Source organism: Thamnophis sirtalis, unplaced genomic scaffold (genome assembly GCF_051295495.1).
Source record: "Thamnophis sirtalis isolate CommonGarterSnake01/CBP01778 unplaced genomic scaffold, rThaSir2_p1.2 scaffold_10, whole genome shotgun sequence".
NCBI lineage: Eukaryota > Metazoa > Chordata > Lepidosauria > Squamata > Natricidae > Thamnophis > Thamnophis sirtalis.
This window is the reverse complement of record NW_028261390.1, coordinates 7,504,626-7,528,068: the sequence shown is the minus strand read 5'-3', so window position 1 is coordinate 7,528,068 and position 23,443 is coordinate 7,504,626. Positions and strand designations below refer to the sequence as shown.

General features: G+C 44.5%; 1 protein-coding gene across 1 annotated transcript in view; it reads right to left on the bottom strand.

The window, feature by feature from the left end:
• Positions 1-23,443, bottom strand: part of FRAS1 (Fraser extracellular matrix complex subunit 1) — a 279,515-nt gene that overhangs the window by 196,828 nt on the left and 59,244 nt on the right. Inside the window, exons 10-14 of the mRNA XM_087723886.1 lie at positions 21,043-21,132; positions 19,628-19,775; positions 17,453-17,596; positions 15,958-16,092; positions 485-628 (exon numbers count right to left, since the gene is read on the bottom strand). Coding sequence (XP_087580012.1) covers positions 485-628; positions 15,958-16,092; positions 17,453-17,596; positions 19,628-19,775; positions 21,043-21,132 — 661 coding nt within the window. The remainder of the gene's footprint in view (positions 1-484; positions 629-15,957; positions 16,093-17,452; positions 17,597-19,627; positions 19,776-21,042; positions 21,133-23,443) is intronic.

The following is a 23,443-nucleotide window of genomic DNA, read 5'->3' as shown; positions in this document are numbered from 1 at the left end:
TAGAGGACTACCCTGTACTCTCACCAGGAATGGACGGTGGTGGTGGTGGTGGGGAAGCTTCCACACCCTCCCTAAGTATTACCCTCCAGCCCAGTGGTGGATTCCGGGTGACATCACAACCGGTGCGCTGCTCACGGGGCCGGGCGTCCTGGTCGGGCACATGCGCTGCGCACCCATGCGTACGTCAGCACCCTGTGACACCCAGCTGCTGGGCATTAGTTGCATAGGCGCCACACGCTGTGCACAATTGGCCGGTCGCATTATAAACAGCCATAGAACGTGGGCGGGCGGGCGGACGGGCGGGCCAAACGAGCCACCGTACCGGTACGGTAACCGCTGCTCCTGGCTATGTTCTCCTATGTCCGTACCGGGCTGTACCACCCGGAACCCACCAGTGCTCCAGCTAAACAGCTGCCTGGATCTCAACAGTTGTCCTTGCTAAAAAGGGAATGAAAAAGAACGGCACGGTGGGGGTAGCTGTTACCTCTGCAAACTCCATCCGTAACGTAGAACCGCGGCCCGCAATTAGCCACGCAGGTGCCTTCCAGTAAGACGAGGGATGGGTCTCGGCAGGTGGAGCAGTTGCTTGCCGTCGGACCGCGGCACGTAGCGCAGGATTCGTGACAAGCTGGAGGCAAAAGGAAAACATTTCCAAGTCAATTAGAGCAGCTCCTTTACTGCACTCAGCAGGTACCAATTCTTCTTCATGCTCAAAGACCACCTAGATAGATGAAGGGGGAGAGAGGAGAGGAAAACAAGGAGAAGGGAGCTTCGGATCGGGAAGAGGCATCCTTTGAAGGAAGCAGGAGGGGGCGACAGGAGAGCAGTCTTCCACGATCTCACCATGAAGAGGGAGTCAAGCTATTCTCCAAGGCACCCGAGGGCAGGACAAGAAGCAATGGGTGGAAACTAACCAAGGAGAGAAGCAACTTAGAACCGAGGAGGGATTTCCTGACAGTGAGAACAATGAATCAGTGGAGCAGAATTTGCCTCCAGAAGTTATGAATTCCCCAACACTGGAAGTCTTTAAGAAGATGTTGGGCAACCATTTATCTGAAAGGGTGTGTGGTTTCTTCCTGAGCAGAGGTTAAACTAGAAGATGGGTGGGGGAGTGGTGGGAGGGAGTGGTGGGAGGGTGGGAGGGTACTGAGTCCCTCCCGGAGAAGGGCAGCATACAAATAATAAAATTCAATTCAAATTCAAAATTCAATTATTTTTGTAAGCTGCCTGGAGTCACCATGAGTGAGATGGGTGGTGGAAGGAAGGAAGGAAGGAAGGAAGGAAGGGAGGGAGGGAGGGAGGGAGGGAGGGAAACCACAGCTGTGCTTATTATCCTACAATTTTGCTTTGCTTTACACAGACTTGCAAAACTTGTAAACGCAGGAAGGTAAAGTTACTTTCTTATCATCATCTTTATTTGCAGGCTGTTGCTAAGCAAATCAGTTGCTAAATGAGGCCTACCTGTACAGCTCCATGGAAGTGATGCTGTTAAATAAATTAGTTTGGCAGGCAGGCAGGCAGGAAGGGAGGAAGGGAAAGAAAGAGAAAGAGAAGGAAGGAAGGAAGGAAGAAAAAGAAAGAGAGAAAGGGAGAGGGAGGGAGGGAGGGAAGAAAGAGAGAGAGAGGGAAAGAAAGAGAAAGAAAGGGAAGGGAGGGAGTGAGTGAGGAAAAGAAAGAAAGAAAGAAAGAAAGAAAGAAAGAAAGAAAGAAAGAAAGAAAGAAAGAAAGAAAGAAAGAAAGAAAGGAGTCAAGCTATTGTCCAAAGCACCTGAGGGCAGGACAAGAAGCAATGGGTGGAAACTAACCGAGGAGAAAAGCAACTTAGAACTGAGGAAAAATTTCCTGACCGTGAGAACAATTAACCAGTGGAACAACTTGCCTCCAGAAGTTGTGAATGCTCCAACACTGGAAGTCTTTAGGATGATGTTGGGCAACCATTTATCTGAAAGGGTGTGTGGTTTCTTCCTGAGCAGAGGTTAAACTAGAAGATGGGTGGGGGAGTGGTGGGAGGGTGGTATTGGGGTTTTATTTTTGTAAGCTGCCTGGAATCACCATGAGTGAGATGGGTGGTGGAAGGAAGGAAGGAAGGAAGGAAGGAAGGAAGGAAGGAAGGAAGGAAGGAAGGAAGGAAGGGAAGGAGGGAGGGAGGGAAACCACAGCTGTGCTTATGATCCTACAACTTTGCTTTGCTTTACACAGGCTTGCTAAACTTGTAAACGCAGGAAGTTAAAGTTACTTTCTTATCATCATCTTTATTTGCAGACTGTCACTAAGCAAGTCAGTTGCTAAATGAGGCCTACCTGTACATGAAAGTGATGCTACTAAATAAATTAGTTTTGCAGGCAGGTAGGCAGGAAGGGCAGGCAGCAGGGAGGGAGGGAGGGAAAGAAAGAGAGAGAGAGAAGGGAGGAAGAAAGGAAGAAAAAGAGAGAGAGAAAGGGGGAGGGAGGGAAGAAAGAGAGAGAGAGGGAAAGAAAGAGAAAGAAAGGGAAGGGAGGGAGGGAGCAAGGAAAAGAAAGAAAGAAAGAGAGAGAGAGAGAGAGAGTCAGAGCAAGATAGGGAAAGAAAGAGAAAGAAAGGGAAGGGAGAGAGAGCGAGGAAAAGAAAAAGAAAGAAAGAAAGAAAGAAAGAAAGAAAGAAAGAAAGAAAGAAAGAAAGAAAGAGAGAGTCAGAGCAAGATAGGGAAAGAAAGAGAAAGAAAGGGAAGGGAGGGAGGGAGCAAGGAAAAGAAAGAAAGAAAGAAAGAAAGAAAGAAAGAAAGAAAGAAAGAAAGAGAGAGAGAGTGAGTCAGAGCAAGATAGGGAAAGAAAGAGAAAGAAAGGGAAGGGAGGGAGGGAGCGAGGAAAAGAAAAAGAAAGAAAGAAAGAAAGAAAGAAAGAAAGAGAGAGAGAGAGAGAGTCAGAGCAAGATAGGGAAAGAAAGAGAAAGAAAGGGAAGGGAGGGAGGGAGGGAGGGAGGAAAAGAAAGAAAGAAAGAAAGAAAGAAAGAAAGAGAAAGAAAGAAAGAAAGATCTTTTAATTTTCTGCCTCCATATAGAGCACAGGCATTGTGGGTGTTTAATGCCCTCTTGGCTAAAGACATGCTAAACACCCCCGTTTTTTAAAAATAGGTTTATGGGTCAACCAAAGATCAGCTGGCCCAAATCCATCCTTCAGGCACTCAAGCCCAGGAGGGATGGAAGAGTGACTCTGAATATACCAAAAGGGCCAAGGGATAGCTTTGCATTCCCTGGAAAGGTTAATACCGTAACTCCTGCTGAATGCCACTCCTTGAAATAAAGGGAAGACTACAGATTGCAGGCCATATTTAGAAAGCAGCGGGGGAGTCATGGGGAACAAGGAAATTTTATTTATGGCGCTTGTAATGATTGTGGCATGTTAAGTCCCGCGCTGCCAGAATTTACATCAGAGCTTTTTTTAGATATTGTTTTGTTTTGAAATAATTATACCCCAATGTTCTAAACTTTATTTTTAATCCCACAGCCAGGCACGTATCGGCTTGCCACAAGGGAGCCAAAGATCTAACCCTGACTTGGGCGTGTGGGCGAGGGATGCGTACCCACCGATATAAATTCGCAAGACTAGGGAGGGAAATCCCAAATTTGCAATTTATAACCAGGATCAGTCATCTCGTAGTTTACCTTCTGGCTAGTCTCTTAACAATAAATCGTGAAAGTCGGGTCAAAGCGGAACGTGGCTCCTTGTGCCAATTCTGCACAACTTATCATTTTATAAGTCTGGAGGGTGTGTATGTGTGTGTGTGTCAAATCTTGCTGTTTATTAAAGCTAAGCAGATTTCAGCCCAGGCAGTGTCTGAAATCGGAGCGGCCTCCAGGGTGATCGTTACACAAGTTGCAAAAAAAAAAGAGAGAGAGAGAGAGAGAGAGAGAAAGGTAGTAAGATCAGCTGGCGAAGACACACCAAATTCTCCGATGAAATACCTCTATGCTTTAAAAGCAGGATTCTTAGCAGAAGTGGTGATTAGCTGGGGTTGCAACCGGGAAAGCTATTAATTCCCTGCACCATCTAACCTCGGCTATATTTCTAAAGGCGTTTATTTATTTGCTTTACAGAAAGAAACACAAAAAAAAGAGGTTAAAAAAAAGCAAAATGCATGAAGAGCAAAACCAATAGAAATCCAATAACAAACTTAACAGAAGCCAACAGAGAAATAAAGCCAGAAGGAAGGCAGAAATGATTTATGTGTGGCATAAAACGCAGATCTATCAAATGGCAAACAAGTTTCTAAATCTGCATTAATGGGCGTAAATGACGTTTTTTTTTTAAAGTTACAAAATGTCATAAAGTCGATGCCTAAGGAGAACATACCCAGTTTTTTTTAAAAATAGATAACTGTTCTGACCCCCTCCTCCGTCCAGTAACGAATGCCGAGACAAGCTTAACTGGAATGTACTTTAATAGCAAGACACCAAAACCTCAGTGGTTGAAAGCCAAGCAGAACAAACAGATAAGGACCTTGGCAGCAACTCAGACAAACTCAGGCAGCAATAAACACAGATAAGGCTTGGCAGCAATCCAGCCTGCTAAGCTCACAGTAATATCCTCCGACATTCAATCCTGCGTTGACTTCTGCAAAGAGGGGCGTGTGCACCAGTAGCTTTTTATAGTCTGGAGAGGAGCCTAATGACCACCAGCTGAGTGCAATCACCTCCTGTAATTGCGTAATTGTTCCTGACGCCTATTAGCTCTTTGATGGCGTGCATCCAGGAGCAACTCACTTTTGGCCTCTGGCTCACTCTCCCTTGTCTCCTCCCCACTGGTCCAAGGCTCAGGTGCCTCCTGGTGGCCAACCAGCCTCTCTGCACCCTGCTCTGAGTCGGAACTCTGTCCAGGGTCCTCCACATCCTCCAGCATGACTGCAGCATTTACGACCATCATCAACATACGACCATAATAGGCAAGCTCCATTACAGTCGTATGTTGAGGACTACCCAAAGCGCAGCGTTTCAAAAGGCAGGTTTCTGGGAACCAAATCAAAGGCCGTTATTGATGTTGTCGCCGTCACAAAGTGAGACAGGGGGTGGACCACAAAGGGAATGACCCAGGATAAGGAAGGGGAGGTAGAAGGTGTGCTTTCTGTGAGGAGCTTGCTGGGAAAGAGTTATGGGACTGATATATACATATATGCCTGCACAAATGCCGACATTGATTGATTGATTGATTGATTGATTGATTGACTGATTTGCAGAGTTTGTGCTCAAACTACACCATTCTGGATGATGTACCTAAACAAACAACTACCAAGTAGTCCTCGACGTACGACCACAATTGAGCCCAAAATTGATGTCGTTCAGTGAGAAATTTGTTAAGTGAGTTTTGCCCCATTTTGCGACCTTTCTCGCCTCCTTGGTTAAGTGAATCCCTGCAGTTCTTAAATGAGTCGTGCGGTTGTTAAGTGAATCTGTTTTCCCCGTTGACTTAGTCAGAAGGTCACAAAAGAGGAACGAATGATTCCGGGACACTACAAACCGTCATAAATGTGAGTCGGTTGCCAAGAGTCCTTTTATCATGTGACCATGGGGATACTGCAATGGTCATAAGTGTGAAAAACAGCCGTAAACAAGGAAGATCGTAAAATGGAGCAAATCTCACTTAACCATTGTCTCACTCAACAACAGAATTGTGGGCTGAATTGTGTTAGTTGTCAGACCTGCAAGGAGTCTTTTCTTTTTAGGTTTCAGGCCTGCCACACTTTCTACTGTCTACTTTCTACCGTGGGAAAATGGGAGGTGGGGTTATGTGGAGTTGGGTGATGTGTAGCCATAACAACATTCTTCTTAGAAAGTCAAGGTCATCTTTGTCTCTGGAACTGGATGGGTAGAATCTGTCTTCGTGGCAGTGGGAGATTGCACCATGTGATGGACTTGTGGGTGTGGGGGCAAGATCTTGAACTTCCTACTGGGTGGGGAAACCTGGAAGCTTTCAGATTCAGGTTTTTCCAGATGTGCCAACACGGCTCTCTTAATAAATTGGAACTTTGAGGAATCCTTTACCTCGGACTCTGATTTAATTTTGGATGCTATTTGGAACCCTGATAGTCAAGAACTAAATGTAATCTCCCTGTTCTAGCTGCAGGACTTCACAAGAATCTCCCAGCAAGAAGAATACTGAATGAATAAAGGTAGTCCTCAACTTATGACCACAATTGAGCCCCAAATGTATGCCGTTCAGTGAGAAATTTGTTAAGCACGTTTTGCCTCATTTTACGACCTTTCTCGCCTCATTGGTTAAGTGAATCCCTGCAGTTCTTAAATGAGTCACGCGGTTGTTAAATGAATCTGGCTTCCACGTTGACTCGGCTTGTCAGAAGGTCGCAAAGGGAAATCACATGACCCTGGGACACGGCAACCGTCATAAATGTGAACCACTTGTCAAGCATTCGAATACAAATCAGGTGACCATGGGGATGCTGCAACGGACGTAAGTGTGAAAAAAGATCGCAAGTCACTTTTTTCAGTGCCGTTGTAACTTTGAACGGTCACGAAACGAACCGTTGTAAGTCGAGGACTGCCTGTATACTCACCCCCCGCCCTCCCGAAAACGTGAGCCTCACGCTGTTGCCCAATTCGAAGATGTGAAGTTTTCCCCGCGTTTGAACCCCAACGCTGAAGTCACCCGTGGACTTCATGAATAATAATTGAGCGGTTAATGTTCCCTACAAATCTCCAATTTCCCCTTTTTTTTAATTAATTCACAGTTCTCTAAAGAAATATCTGTCAAGGAAGAAAGGACCATAGCAAATTGGTTTGCACAATCATCTTCATTTTAGAAGAAAGCCTGTGGGAACACAGGGGGGGAGGTGGAGGGGGGACGGGGAGGACGAGAAAAACAGCTGAAGAAAACTCCAAAAAGTATCTTCAGGTCATGGAAAAAGAATCTCCTTTGCAAGAGGAAACCTACCGTATTTTTCGGAGTACAAGATACACCTTTTCCCCCCTTAAGAGCGTGGAAATGTTGGTGCATCTTATACACCGAATACAGCCATCTTTGGCCTCCCGAAGCCTCACCCTGGCGTCCCATGAAGTCTGCAGAATGCTCCTGGGGGGCTGGGGGAAGGTAAAAACGCCTCAGTTTTTGTGAAAAACGGCCTGTTTTTCGCCCATTTGTTGCCCGTTTCTTGCAAAAACCAGTGCATTTTTGCCTTCCCCCAGCGCCCAGAAGCACTCTGCAGGCTTCAGCTGGGCTACGGGAAGGCAAAAACGCCTCCGTTTTTGCAAAATATGGACCATTTTCCGCAAAAATGGGTGCGTTTTTGCCTTCCCCCAGCCCTGCTGAAGCCCACAGAGTGCTCCTGGGGGCCAGGGAGGACAAAATCTTTTTTTTCTTCCTTATCTCTTCGAAATCTTGGTGCATCTTATACACCGATGCGTCTTATAGTCCGAAAAATACTGTGATTATAAGTCAGGTGTGTCCTTTCCCCTTTCTATTTGTCCATCTACTGCAGGGGTGGTATTTCACTTACTTTCCCTACCGGTTCGCAAATGTGCAAACAGACTTTTGCTGAAAGGATGGAAAACCCACAGGAGGGAGAAGGGAAAGGAAAATCAAAAGGAAAAGGAAAAGGAAAAGGAAAGGAAAGGAAAGGAAGAAGACATGAAGGGAAGGGAGAGAAAAGAAAGGAAAGGAAAATTAAAAGAAAAAAAAGGAAAGGAAAGGAAAAGAAAGGAAAGGAAAATTAAAAGGAAAAGGAAAGGGAAATTAAAAGGAAAGGGAAAGAAAGGAAAGGAAAATTAAAAGGAAAAGGAAAGGAAAATTAAAAGAAAAAAGGAAAGGAGAGGAAAAGAAAGGAAAGGAAAATTAAAAGGAAAAGGAAAGGAAAATTAAAAGGAAAGGGAAAGAAGGGAAAGGAAGCTGGGAAGGGGGGAGGGAGGGAGGGAGGGAGGGAGGAAGGAAGGAAGGAAGGAAGGAAGGAAGGAAGGAAAAAGTTTGCAAATTTGATATTTGAGTTTGAATATATGATTTTTGCATCGCTATTTTAAGCTATTTGAATATCTTTTCTAGCAGCAAAGTGCAGGTATATTTTAACAGAAATCAAAGGAAATAGCAAAACAGTAAATCCCCATGCCTTGTATATATTCCTGTAGAAAGCCAGGTTGCCTGTAATATCCCTTCCTGTTTTCCATTGGGGGTGGGGGGGGGAGTCTCTGGAGTTTTGATTACATACTGAAATGCGGTGGAATGTCTCTTCGTTGGATCATAATTAATAATGATTTCCCAGAATTGCAGATTTCTTCAAAAGGACGCGAGCGCTGGATCAATTATCTTTTGTTTCCCTGCAAGATCCGAGGATTGGGCGGTACTTCCCGCTGGTTTGATCTGCTGCTGTGGTATTTGTGCCTTAAGTCACAGAGCAGAACTCGGAGTAGGGAAAAAGGGGAGCGTACGAACTACGAGCCCTTTCCGAAAACGGGGCGGCTTTGTTGTTGCTTTTTTGTTGCTGTGATGGAAAGGGCAGCCAAGCAGAATCCAGCAAGCTGTTGCGACTCCCGGGAGAAAAGATCAGAGGGGAAATTCCCACGCATACAAATATGGAGGCAAGGAGATGGAAAAAATCAGCCATCAAATAAAAGCCGTTGCTGTTTCCCACTGTAGGATGACTGGAAGGAGGCATGCCTTACACCAGAGGTGTCAAACTCAAGGCCCGTGGGCCGGATCCGGCCCGTGGGATGCTTAGATCTGGCCTGCAGGGCTGCCCTGGAAACAGTGAAGGACTGACCTTCGCCTCTGCCAGTGAAAACAAAGCTCAGGAGGACTGTGTCCATTCCATTCTAATATTCTATTCTATTCCATTCCATTCTATTCATTCCATTCTTCCATTCCTCTATTCCATTCCTATTCTATTCCATTCTATTCATTCCGTTCTTCTCTTCTCTTCTACTCTACTCTATTATTTCTATTCCATTCCATATCACTCCACTACATTCCATTCTAATAAGTCTATTCTATTCTATAATATTCTATTCTATTCTATTTCTATTTCCATTCAATTCCTTTCCATACCACTCCATTCCATTCTAATTTTCTATTTCTATTTCCATTCCATTCTATTCATTCCATTCTTCTATTCTATTCTATTCCATTCCTCTATTCCATTCCTCTTCTATTCTATTCATTCCATTCTATTCTATTCCATTCCTCTATTCCATTCCTCTATTCCATTCCTCTATTCCATTCCTCTATTCCATTCCTATTCTATTCTATTCATTCCATTCTTCTATTCTACTCTATTCCATTGCTCTATTCCATTGCTCTATTCCATTGCTCTATTCCATTGCTCTATTCCATTGCTCTATTCCATTCCTATTCTATTCTATTCCATTCTATTCATTCCATTCTTCTCTTCTCTTTTACTCTACTCTACCCTACTCTATTATTTCTATTCTATTCCATTCCATATCACTCCACTACATTCCATTCCAAGTCTATTCTATTCTTTCTATTTCTATTTCTATTATTTCTACTTCTATTTCTATTTCTATTTCTATTTCCATTTCCATTTCCATTCCATACCATTCCATTCTAATTTTCTATTCTATTCTGTTCTGCTCTACTCCACTCCATTCTAATTTTATTTTATTTTCTATTCTTTTCTATTTATTCTTATTTTCTACTCTATATTCTATTTTATTTCATTCTATTCTAATTTCCTATTCTAATTCTATACTCTATTCTATTCTAATTTTCTATTATAATTTTCTATTCTAATTTTCTATTCTATTTTCTAATGTATTCTGTTCTGTTCCGTTCCGTTCCGTTCTGTTCCACTCCCTTCCATTCCTTTCCATTCCATTCCATTCCATTCCTACATTTCCCCCTCAGGTTACTTCCGTTCGGTGCACAAATGCCAAGCTGGCATCTGGTCTCCGGCTTTGCATCCTGAAGGTTAATTCGTGCATCATGCAAATTTTCTTAGAAGCGGCAGATGGAATCCTTGTTCTCATTTTCTAAGTGCTTCACATACTTGACATTACGGTTTCAAAGGCAGGGAAAGAAACGTTTCCTAAAAGGGAAGCTCCCTGAACCGAAGGGAGATTCCTGGAAAAAGCCTGGCCACTTTTGCTAGACGGCTGTCCTAAAGATGCTCGTTTCTCTGTGGATCGTAACTTCTCAATCAGCCCTCCGTAACTGCCTCTACTACCCCGATTACAGCCTTTAAGGAGACACTAAGAGCGACTGATTTGGCAGGAGGAGAAGCCCGTTTCTCATTCTTTCTACAGTGAACATTTAGTAATCGACCTGAAAATGTTGAGGTAGAAGTGTACCACTTGTAAAACCAGTGGGAAGCGAGAAAAATATTCAACACAGAATTGCTGAAGTCATGCAAGTCCCTAGCTCTATCTTATAGCTCAGTGATGTCTAACCCTTTTTGGATCGGGTGCCAAAAGCCGTGACCTGTCAAAACCGCGGTCCACTAAAGCGCGCCCGATCAAAGCGCGTACGTGACATCAGCAGCAGCGCAACAAATAAAATTAAAAATAAATAAAATTAAAATTAAATTAAAGCAAGCCGATTCACATAAAGGTAAGGGTTAGGTTTAGGGTTAGGGTTAGGGTTAGGGTTAGGTTAAGGGTTAGGGTTAAGTTTAGGGTTACGTTAAGCGTTAGGATTAGGTTTAGGGTTAGGTTAAGGGTTAGCGTTAGGTTAAGGGTTAGGTTTAGGGTTAGGTTTAGGGTTAGGTTAAGGGTTAGGCTTAGGGTTAGGTTTAGGGTTAGGTTTGGGGGGGGTTAGGGTAAGGTTTCCGCGTTAATTTTAAATTTACCGCCCACAGCGTGCCGTTTTCGTCGCGCTGTGATGACGTCACGTACGCGCTTTCGTCGAGCGCGCTTTAGTCTACCGCGGATTTGTGGTGGAGCCGCCAAAAGCAGGGGGAGCACAGAGGGGGGATCATGCACGGGCGTGCCACACCCATAATACTATGCGCATGACTCCCCCCTGCTTTTGGTGCACTTTTTTTGCCTTCCCCAGGCTCCAGAGGTTTTCTAAGAACCTGGGGTGGGTGAAAATAGCCTCCCCCTCCCCCCCCCGGAGACCCTCCAGAGGCTTCAGGAGCTTCCCTGAAGTCTCCGGAGGGCAAAAAAAACGGCCCTACAGCAAACCGGAAGTTCGGGAACAGACTTCTGGTTTGGCTGTAGGGCCGTTTTTCACCCTCCGGAGCCTTCAGGAGATTTCGCTGAAGGCTCCAGTGGGGGGAAAAACGGCCCTATGAGGAAACCAGAAGTCACTTCCCGTTTGCTCGTAGGGCCGTTTTTTGCTCTCCAGAGCCTTCAGGGAAATCTCCTGAAGGCTCCGGAGGGCGAAAAACGGCCTCAAAAGAAGGCCAAAGTCAGCTGGCCAGCAGGAGCTGACAGGGCAATGCCTTGTGTGTCCTAACAAATGGCTCTGCGTGCTACCTGTGGCACGTGTGCCATGAGTTCGCCATCATAGCTATAGGTCCATGATGGCGAACCTATGGCACGTGAGCCATTACCCTAGCTCAGCTCCAACGTGAATGCGCACACGCCTCCTGCCCGTCAGCTTATTTTTGGATCTCTGCCACGCATTGCGTGGGGGGCAGGGCACACGAGGGAGACATATGCTTATGTGCAGGGGGCTGCACACATGCACAGGGGAAGGGGGGCCGTTTTTGCTCCCAGGAGACTGCAGTCTACTAGGCCCAAAAACAGGGGGCGGGGGGGGGTCCTGCATATGTGGGGGGAAGGGGGAGCACGTGGCGGTCACGCATGCATGTGCAGGGGGTCAGGCACACGGAGGGGGGTCACGCACGCATTGCACGCGCTTTTGGCACACAATGACAAAATGGTTATCCATCCCTATTATGGGTAGTTTTCAACTTACAATCTTTCATTTATCCCAAAGGTGCTTTTTTCAGGAGGCAACTGGACTTTCAGCTCTGACTGGATGGTGGGGAATGGAAGGATTTATACTCCTTGCAGACAGCTAGTCATTTTCATCCTTTTAGAGGGTCATTGAGGCCACCTGGAGGTTTATCTGTGTCTTCAGGGTCACCTGAGTGGTGCAAATGGTTCCTGTAGTCTGCAATTTTTTTCCCCTCTGGAAATCCATTCCTTCTCCCACCCCATTCCAAGGGTGTTTATCCCAAATTGTTTGGCTAAAAGTCTATCGTTGTTCATCCCCAATTGTGTAGCTAAAAGTCTGCAGACAATTTGGGATGATAATTTAAAGGGATAAACCTTTAAATAAACCAAGAGATTGATCTAAATAACTTTCCTTTATTGGATTTACAAAGGACACTTGTTAAAGTTTTGGAAAAAAAATTGAGAAGGGACAAAGGAAAAATAAAAAGAAATCAACTTCTTATATACTTGAAGGATTAAAGATTGTTAAAAGGAAGGGAATATAACGCTGTTTTATTTGACCAAGGTTAAAATAGTTACATTGTAATTACCAGGACTGAACAATGATGAGGCCTTAAGGATTTATTTATAGATGGGATATGGGAAGGTTATTTGTTGTATTTTAGGAGAAGGTGTTAAGCTACTAAAATTATTTATAGTTGTGATGAAGGAGGAAATCATTTCTTTATATTTTGTTTTTTTTAATATATTCCTATTTTTTTTCTACTTTCCTTGCTTTTTCATTGTTCAGTTTTCTTTCTTTTATTCATTTGGTTAGTTTGCATTACATGTTAATCTTTCTAAATGCAATGTTGCATACAATTATTATTAAAAAGGGAACTGACAAACATGGGGACGATATCACGCCCAATATTAAAATGAGCAAATCTGAATTTGACTTGACTTGAGCATTGTCTGTTTTCTTTCTCCCGTTGTGGTCCAGCCTTAAACTGCTGCTTCTTTATCTCCTCCTCCTCTCACCTTAGCCCTTCGTCAGAACCCCATTTGGCATTCTTAGGATGCCAGAAGCCTCCAGTGAAAATGAGTTATGTCTGTTCAAGCTTTTGCAAGCTTTTGCAAAATTGCAAGCCAAAAGAATTTGGGTCACCCCCGAGAAAGGCCATGGAAAGTCCACTCTTTGAATGCAAGGAGGCCCAATCTAATCTTTCAGCAAGGTTGATAAAATGGCTGGTGCGAAATGAAATGATGAAAGGTGGGGTCCGGGACACCTCCCCCCCCCCCCCAAGGCTCCCTTTTTCTCGTGGCTGGTTTTTATCAGCACTAGATAGCTTGGGAATAATTTGGAAGAGGCTAGCACCGACTTGATCTGGGTTTCAAACGTTTCTTTCCTTTGATGGAAATCAGCTTAGTACTAATTAACTCCCACCCACCCCCATCTCAATTAACCAATTAATTTTATTTTCATCCCCTCGGGACTCTGCTACAGGGCACTGCATGCCAAAACAACTAGGCATAGAGAAAGATTTTTTTCCCCCCTTCTGCCATCACTCTACTGAACAGCTAATTCTCACGGTATTGTTTTATGTCAAAGTATATTTACTCATGTAGTATGGCTGTATTTTATCCTTCTCATCTGTTCACTATCTTCTCTTATTGGTATCATTAGAATGATTATTATTACTTTGATATTGTTATTATTATTATTACTTTGTTGTTTTGCATGTGTACACTGAGAGTTTATGCACTGGAGACAAATTCTTGTGTGCCTATCACACTTGGCCAATAAAGTTTTCTATTTCTATTTCTATTTCTATTCCAATTCCAATTCCAATTCCAATTCCAATTCCAATTCCTATCCTATTCTACTCTACTTTATTCTACTCTACTTTATTTTATTCTACTCAGAGGTGGGTTCCTACCAGTTTGCACCAGTTCGGTAGAACCGGTTCGTCAAATCTACCAAACCGGTTAGAAAAGGTTCCACCAGAAAGCAGGCCACACCTACAGAAGAGGTTCCAAAAATTTTGAAACCCACCACTGACGCACACAGACACACTCACACAGAGAAAGAGAAAGAGAAAGAGAAAGAAAGAAAAAAAGAAAAAGTGAGAGAGAGATGAAAGAAAAAAAGGAAAAAGGGACAGAGAGACAAAAGGAAGGAGAGAGAGAGAGAGAGAGAGAGAGAGAAAGAAACAAAGAGAGAAAGAAAGAAAGAAAGAAAGAAAGAAAGAAAGAAAGAAAGAAAGAAAGAAAGAAAGAAAGAAAGAAAGAAAGAAAGAAAGAAAACACATGGCCGGCAAGCCACTCCCACCACGTCACATGGCCGGCAAGCCACTCCCACAAAGGAGGCCACACCCACAGAGTAGGTTCGAAAATTTTTTGAAACCCACCACTGACTCTACTCTATACTCTACTCTACTCTACTCTACTCCACTCCACTCCACTCCACTCCACTCCACTCCACTCCACTCCACTCCACACCACACCACATCACACTACACTAAATTGCACTACACTGTTTTATTCCATCCTAACTAAACAGAATTTAGAGGAAGGTCCAGATGAAATTGAGGGCAAGAGAAGAAGGGTACAACAGAGAATGAGGTGACTGGATGGAGTCACCGAAGCAGTCGGCGTGAGTTTAAATGGACTCCAGAGGATGGTAGAGAATAGGAAGGCCTGAAGGAACGTTCTCCATGGAGTTGCAATGGGTCAGACACGACTTCACCACTAATAACAACGCAGGGGTGGGTTTCAAAATTTTTTAGAACCTCTTCTGTAGGTGTGGCCTGCTTTGTGGGATTGCCTTGCTGGCCATGTGACTGGGTGGGAGTGGCTTGGCGCTTAGCAACCAAAATGTTGGCTCAGGAACTCTGGCATTTGAAGCATGCAAGCCTTAAAGCTGTCAAGTTACAAGACCCTTGCACCCCTAACCCTTTAGGGAAAAAAAACCCCAGGGGTGTTCAAGCTTGACAGCTTTAAGACTTGTGGACTTCAACTCCCAGAATTCCTCCTCTCTTTCTCTTCATCTTGATGATGTGCGGACGGGCGGGGGGGAGGGAGCTGGAACCGGTTCTAAACGGCACTGTAGATTTGTGGAACCTTCTTCTATAGAAGAGGTTAGAACTGGGAGGAACCCACCCCCGCAACAACGGCAAAAGATGAGATAGGCTGGTTCTATTAACCCCTTTACGTCAAATGGCATATAGGAGCACCATCCTTGAGTACCGTGCTAAGAATTTACTAAGGAAGCATGTGCACCTTTGCATGGTCTTTTCCTACAATTTGAATTTACTTTATTTGTATGCCGCCCTTTTCCCTGAGGGGACTCATGGCGGCTCACAATTCAGGGAGGGGGGAAAACAAACAAAGTTACAGAACATAGAGACCATACACAGCTAAAAACACAACAATCATACCATTCGGAGTGGGGCTGCAAGTCTTTAGCCCCAGGCCTGTCGGAACAGCCAGGTTTTAAGGGCTGTGCGGAAGGCCTGGAGGGTGGTGAGGGTACGAATCTCCACGGGGAGTTCGTTCCACAGGGTCGGAGCAGCCACAGAGAAGGCCCTCCTCCGGGTAGTCGCCAGTCGGCACTGGGCGGCTGATGGAATTCGGAGAAGGCCTAGTCTGTGGGATCTTATTGGTCTAGTGGAGGTAATTGGCAGCAGGCGGTCTCTCAAGTACCCAGATCCAATACCATGAAGGGCTTTGAAGGTGACAACTAGCACCTTGAAGCGAATCCGGTGATCAACAGGCAGCCAGTGCAGCTCGCGGAGGATAGGTGTTACGTGGGTGAAACGAGGCGCACCCACGATCGCTCGCGCGGCCGCATTCTGGACAAGCTGAAGCCGCCGAATACTCTTCAAGGGCAGCCCCATGTAGAGCACGTTGCAGTACTCCAGCCTAGAGGTCACAAGGGCACGAGTGACTGTTGTGAGAGACTCCCGGTTCAGGTAGGGACGCAACTGGTGCACCAGGCAAACCTGGGCAAATGCCCCCCTGGTCACAGCTGACAAATGGTGTTCAAAATTTCATTCATTATCATTCAACCTCTCCTTGGCCTCATTTTTTCCGTTCAGAGATGGATAGAGTTCAGATTACATAACACAGGTATTTCTTACCTGTGCACTGGAGAGGTCCCTGGAAAAACCCTTCTCCGCATGACGTCACGCACTGGCCATTCTTCAAATGCAGCGAAGCTTGGCAGGAAGTACATCCAAATTTATTAGTACAAGTCAAGCACATCTCTTTACAAGCTGCCCAGGGCGGGGAAGAAAAGAAAAAAACGAAAAAAAACAAAGAGACGAGTGTAAAAAAAAAAACTGAGTCAGATTTGATTTTCTCTTAAGTCAGGTGTTTGGGATCCATATTGCAGAAACCAGGGATTCCAAACATCCCCCAGGTATTAGCACCAATTTAAAAAAAGGTAATTTATTGCTGACAAGCCAAGTGCATACCGAAGGTTGTACAGTAAACTGCCTTATCACTGCAATAAACATTGATTTGATTTAACTGAAATCAGACGATCAGTTATTGTTGCAGATCCACCAAGTTTTTATGAGTGTTGTGGCCCGTCAGCGGCCAGCAGAGCTGGCAGCAGATTCGGACAGTGAGGAGGTTGGGGAGGAAGATGGGCCAGTCCTGGAGTCTGGGGAAGGCTCCGATAAGGTCTCTGTGTCGGAGGCAGAGAGGGGGACAGAGCCGTATGCCAGTTATCAGCTTTCTTCAGAGTCAGACATCAGTGAGGCAGAAGAACAGCTGGAGCCTGTTCCCTGTGTGCGCATGCACAGAGTTGCCAGGCGAAGGGAACAGCTAAAGAACAGGGGCCGACTTAGGAGTAAGGCCACAGGTGGATGGTGAATGGCCCCTCCCAGAGGAAATAAGAGGAGCGAATGGGGAGTGGAGTTTGCAGGAAACAATTAGTTCGCTTAGAACTAATTGTTTCCTGCAAAAGCCGAGGTGGCGCAGTGGTTAAATGCAGCACTGCAGGCTACTTTAGCTGACTGCAGTTCTGCAGTTCGGCTGTTCAAATCTCACCGGCTCAGGGTTGACTCAGCCTTCCATCCTTCCGAGGTGGGTAAAATGAGGACCCGGATTGTTGTTGGGGGGCAATATCCTGACTCTGTAAACCGCTTAGAGAGGGCTGAAAGCCCTATGAAGCGGTATATAAGTCTAACTGCTATTGCTATTGCTATTAATTGGTTCGTGACTCTCCGAGACTCCTTGCCAAGTTTTGCAGAGATCAGCCTGGCAGCTCTCCAAACCAGATAAGGTCTGTGACTGTAAATCCTCCCTTGAAAAACTTTGCTGGATGTGAATGAGCAGAATTCACAGTCAATTAATAAAAGGGTTTTTTGTCGAGACAAGGAGTTTGCTTCATGCTCTTGGAAAGCCTCGGTCAGAACAGAAATCGAGTTTGACACCCCTGTGCTGGGAGTTGCCTTAGAGGAGAAACAGAGCAATAAAAAGGGTATTTTAGAAAGACACAAAATCTTCCATATAATTTTTATTTCTTTTCACACCCAGAAGCCACGGGCGTCTTATGAAATATGTCTCAGCATCACCGACAGAGCAAGAAGCTTCAATGTCACAAAGCAAGCCGGAGGCTAATCTTACCTACGCAAAGGCCAGCATCTGGATAGAAGCCAACCCCACAGCTGTCGACGCAACGCCCGTTCAGGAGAAACTTGGAGGACTCTCGGCAGGCATCGCAATGATCAAACGCCCGGGTGCAGGTCAAACAATCAGGGTGGCAGTGGCCTATCATGAAAATGAGACAACTTTATTCCGGGTGAGGAAGTGCAGGATGGACTCACCTGCTCAGGTAAGAAGGAGGCTTTTGCTGCACAGAGAGAGAGAGAGGGAGGGAGGGAGGGAGAGGGAGAGGGAGAGAGAGAGAGAAGCAAGCCTCTTTTCCACCAGGTTAGAGCCCCAATTGTAATTGTGGTAAGACTCAAGAACTAGACTGAAATGTTTATGCCAGAAATGTTGCACTATGTCCAATGTTTTTAGTGTTTATCTAATAAAAGCACTTTAAAAAAATATTTTTATGATGATTGTGATCATGATTTATCACTTGTTGCTTTTATGTATGCTGAGAAACAAATTCTACTCTGGAAACAAATTCCTTGTGTGTTCAATCACACTTGGTCAATAAAGAATTCTATTCCATTCTATTCTATTCTTTCCTTATTCTATTCTATTCTTTCCTTCTTCTTTCCTTCTTCTTTCCTTCTTCTTTCCTTCTTCTTTCCTTCTTCTTTCCTTCTTCTTTCCTTATTCTTTCCTTATTCTATATTATTCTATTCTTTCCTTATTCTGTTCTATTCCATTCTGTTCTTTCCTAATTCTTTCCTTATTCTATACTATTCTATTCTATTCTTTCCTTATTCTTTCCTTATTCTATTCTATTCTTTCCTTATTCTATTCTATTCTTTCCTTATTCTTTCCTAATTCTTTCCTTATTCTATTCTATTCTATTCTTTCCTTATTCTGTTCTATTCTATTCTATTATGTTCTTTCCTTATTCTTTCCTTACTCTATTCTTTTCCTTTCCTTATTTTCTTCTATTCTTTCCTTATTCTATTCTATTCTTTCCTTATTCTTTCCTAATTCTTTCCTTATTCTATACTATTCTATTCTTTCCTTATTCTGTTCTGTTCTGTTCTATTCTATTCTATTCTATTCTATTGTGTTCTTTCCTTATTCTTTCCATATTCTATTCTTTCCTTATTCTTTCCTTATTCTATTCTATTCTTTCCTAATTCTTTCCTTATTCTATACTATTCTATTCTATTCCTTCCTTATTCTATTCTGTTCTGTTCTATTCTATTCTATTATGTTCTTTCCTTATTCTTTCCTTATTCTCTTCTATTCTTTCCTTATTCTCTTCTATTCTTTCCTTATTCTATTCTTTCCTTATTCTTTCCTAATTCTTTCCTTATTCTATACTATTCTATTCTTTCCTTATTCTGTTCTGTTCTATTCTATTCTGTTCTTTCCTTATTCTTTCCATATTCTATTCTATTCTTTCCTTATTCTTTCCCAATTCTTTCCTTATTCTATACTATTCTATTCTGACTAACCTCATTTGCGTACATCACCCCCCAGCCCCCCTTTTGCTGTCAGAGGCCTTCAGGAACTTCTTGAATTCCCCGAAGGCCTCTGCAGCTGATAACAGAGCTCTGGATCAATCGGCAGAGGTTCTTCAGCAAAGCTTTGCAGGCCTTGTGGCTGCAGAAGAACTGGGCCGGCAAGGCAGGTGTTGGGGGGTGCGAGGCCTGGCTGCAACTGTAGTAGGGCAGCTCCACCCACCCCCATCCCCACCCTAGCTTAAATTTTATCTGTGCACCCTGGAGTGGGCGGGGTCTTAATCACAACTTATTTGGGGGGGGGGTAGGACGTATATTGGGTGCACGTGTAAAAATCGAGCTAGGACTTATTTTCAGAGTAGGTTGCATTTTCGGAAAAACACGGTACTGTCAATATCCCCCCCCCCCTCTTCTCCATCTTCTTCACATTCCATCACAAGAAGTGGGATTACATCTCCTTGAAATCATCTTTTGAGGCTCCGGGATCCTCATGGACGTGTCTCTTTAAACATCCTTGTCTGGGGAATTCTGGGAGTTGAAGTCCACGGGTCTCAAAAGGTTGCCAAGGTTGGGACACGCCTGCCTTTAAACCACGCGCTTCAAACCGTAAAGACCCTCTTCTGAGTTAAAGAGAACAAACGGGTTAAGACCAGGCGTCTGAAAATTAAAAAATTAAAAAAAACGGCTGTTTTGCAAATACCTGGCTTGCATTGAGGGCAGCACTCTCCGTGCACGGCAACAGCCACACTTCCTGTGGGACATGTTGAACAAGACTGAGAATAGCAGTTTACTTTGGAGTCCAAACATTCGCAGACACGGCATGGGCCTTCCTTCCATTTCTCACCACTCTGCATGAGAAGAAAAAACAACAACAATAAAGGCTGGAATACATCACAGTTTTCCAATTCTATTGACTATTATTCAGTCTTCTGAGCAGCGTATTATCAGAGTTTGTGGCATGAATTCGAAAGCACAAGCAGATAACTGATGCAGCAGGATTCATTAACTTCTTTAGAAACATAACAGGGGTGGGTTCCTGCCAGTTCTAACCTCTTCTATAGAACCGGTTCCAGCTCCACCACCCCACCACCCCGCCTGTCCTTACATAATCAAGATGAAGAGTGGTGAGGAGGAATTCTGGGAGTTGAAGTCCACAAGACTTAAAGCTGTCAAGTTTGAACACCCCTGGGTGTTTTTTTTTCTAAAGGGTTAGGGATGCAAGGGTCTTGTAACTTGACAGTTTTAAGACTTGCGTGCTTCAAATGCCAGAGTTTCTGAGCCAACATTTTGGTTGCTAAGCAAGAGCGTTGTTAAGTGAGTTTCACCACTTGAGCCGGTGAGATTTGAACCGCTGAACTGCAGATAACAGTCAGCTGAAGTGGCCTGCAGTACTGCACCCTAACCACTGTACCACCTCGGCTGATAACGAGGCCCAGGCAGAAGAAGAACATCATGGCTTCCAAATCTAAGCGACTGGTTTGGACAAAACTCAACAGCACATTGTACATCGGATATTAATACAATTGAGTTCAGAGGTATTTCACGAGACGAGTCCTCCACTCCTCTGCTCACAATAGAATCCCTGATGCCACCAGGCTCGAGGTTTTGGCCTTGGACAACCTGGAACTACGCCACCTGCAGTCGAACCTAAGCGTAGTACACAAAATTGTCTGCTACGTCCTACCAACAACGTCTTCGGCTTCAACCACAACAATACACGGGCAAACAATGGATACAAACTCAAGGTTAACCGCTCCAAACTCGATTGCAGAAAATACGACTTCAGCAACAGAGCTGGAATGCTCTACCTGACTCTGTTGTTAAATCCTCAAAGCCCCCATAGATTCAATCTCAAATTGTCTACCTTGGACCTCACCCCATTCCTAAGAGGTCTGTAAAGGGGGCGTGAATAAGCACACCGGCGTGCCTTCTGTCCCTGTCCTACTGTCCCCGTTTATTAGTACTCATTTCCTTTGTTCGCCTCCATGTTTACACTTGTACCTGTTATCTTGTACATGCTCAACAAACTAAATTAAATAAAAATAAATATATATATTTTTTTAGCCAACATCTGCCTTGGAAACTCTACATGTGCTAAATCAGCGAGCTACTTACATCTTTGGTAGAGTCTTTGTAAACGCAGGAAGCCCCTCTTGAAATGCATTCAGGACAACACTTGCCTGGTAAATGAGATAATTCTTCACCCTGCAGAGAAATTGAGCATTACAATAAGATACCTAGAATCAGCTCTTTTATTTTTATTTTTAACGATGCCGAGAGAAGAGATGGGGAAGCTGGCCATTTTTCCCCCCTCCCCCCGGAACACACACTTTAAAATCCTATTTTATCAGTCTCATTTCATCACCAAGTTCCCTTCCAAAAAGATAACTATCACTGTGGCTCTACAAAGGCCGAAAGACAAATTCTCCTTGAAATGCCACAATGCTGACAACTAGGTCAACTCATGGGAGAAAGTGGAGAATCAGGTTTTGTGGATTGAATCGTATCTGCTGGAAGTTGCAATTTGCTTGTCTAACCTCTTTTCCACAGGACTATCTCCTTCCATGAAATACTCTTAGGGCAAGGGGTCTCCAACCTTGGGCACTTTTAAGACTTGTGGACTTCAACTCCCACAATTCCTCAGCCAGCTTTGCTTCGGAGGAAATCTTCAAGAGGCAAAGCCGGCTGAGGAACTCTGGGAGTTGAAGTCCACAAGTCTTAAAGTTGCAAAGCTAGCTAAGGAACTCTGGGAGTTGAAGTCCACAAGCCTTAAAGTTGCACACCAGTCTGAGGAACTCTGGGAGTTGAAGTCCACAAGCCTTAAAGTTGCAAAATTGGCTGAGGAATTCTGGGAGTTGAAGTCCACAAGCCTTAAAGTTGCACACCTGTCTGAGGAATTCTGGGAGTTGAAGTCCACAAGCCTTAAAGTTGCACACCTGTCTGAGGAATTCTGGGAGTTGAAGTCCACAAGTCTTAAAGTTGTCAAGGTTGGAGACTCCTGCTCTAAGGGCAGTGACCCCCAAACGTTTGGGCACCAGGGACCGGTTCCATGAAGAGACTTTTCCCCCTGCGGACTGAGGGGGTGTGGTTTCACATGCTGCCTGCATCCCACGGATGAGTCTTCCCTGGTTTATGTGGCCCAGTTTCTGGCATGCCACGGACTCCTGCCAGGCCCTGGACCTGGGGTTGGGGACTCCTATTGTAGGGTGCTGAACACAGCACCTGTATCTGATTCGCACAACCACATCCTGAGCCTTCCAGAAAGGTTCAAGATATTCTCCCACCATGTACCTCAGGCTTGGTTGTGATAAAAATCCAGATCCAATTAAGAGGAACAGTAACTCCCACTGCAATTATATATATTTCTTAAATTTATTTATTTTTTAATTCTCTACCTCTCACCTCTCTGACTTGTGCACCTGCAGTTGGGAAGTTAATACTATAGAATTTGAGTTAGGGCCTCAAGCAGGGTGGATTTCCGCTTCTGTTACTGCTATGCACATGGCACAGTAGTAAAAAAAAATGGCTGCTACGCATGCACAGAAGCCAAAAACAAGATGGCAACGCCTATGGCACCGCTGATAGAACTGGGGTGGGGTGGGGGTGGCCGGCCAAGTTACTACCTAATGTCCGAACTGGTAGGAGCCCACCTCTGGCCTCAAGACTTAAGTCTTAGGCGACCTCATTTTGCCAGACGAGCCGCCATAGATTAGTTTCCCCAATTCCTCATCTTACAAAGTCCAGATTTCCACAAAGTGGTTAGGACAGGAGAACAGAGCATAATAATAGAGTTGGAATAGAGATACTCCAGCCCAACCCCCCTGCTCAAGCGGAAAACCCTGTATCATTTCTGACGAGTGGTTGTCCAGTCTCATCCTAAAAGCCTCCAGTGGTGGAGTACCTAAATCTTCTGAGATCAAGCCTTGATTGTTCTCACGATCAGGACGATTTCTCCTTAGTTCAAGGTTGCTTCTCTCCTTGATTAGTTTCCAGTCATTGCTTCTTGTCATGGCTTCAGGGACTTTGGAGAATAGCTTGACTCCCTTTTCTTTGTGGCAACCCCTGAGATATTGGAAGACTGCTATCATGTCTCCCCTAATCCTTATTTTCATTAATCTAGCCATGCCCAGTTCCTGCAACTGTTCTTCATATGTTTTAGCCTCCAGTCCCCTAATCATCTTGGTTGCTCTTCTCTGCACTCTTTTTAGAGTCTCCACATTCTTTTTTTTATAATGGAGTGATCAAAACAGCATACACGCTACGTAAAGCATTGGTTCATCTCAATGGAAAGGCCTAGCAAGAAATGCTACAGGAGCCAGTCCTTTACCTTGGCAGTGTTCTGGCCTACGCTTCCACAAGAAGCATAAGGCAGAGTCCCGGTCCCGACAAAACCCCTTTTATTAAACGCATGGGAATTCCTCTCCTTCACATTCAGCAAAGGCTTTGGCAAACAGTCTTTCAAAGGTGAATTTATGACCGCAGACCTTATCTAGCTTGGAAAGCTGCCACGAAAATA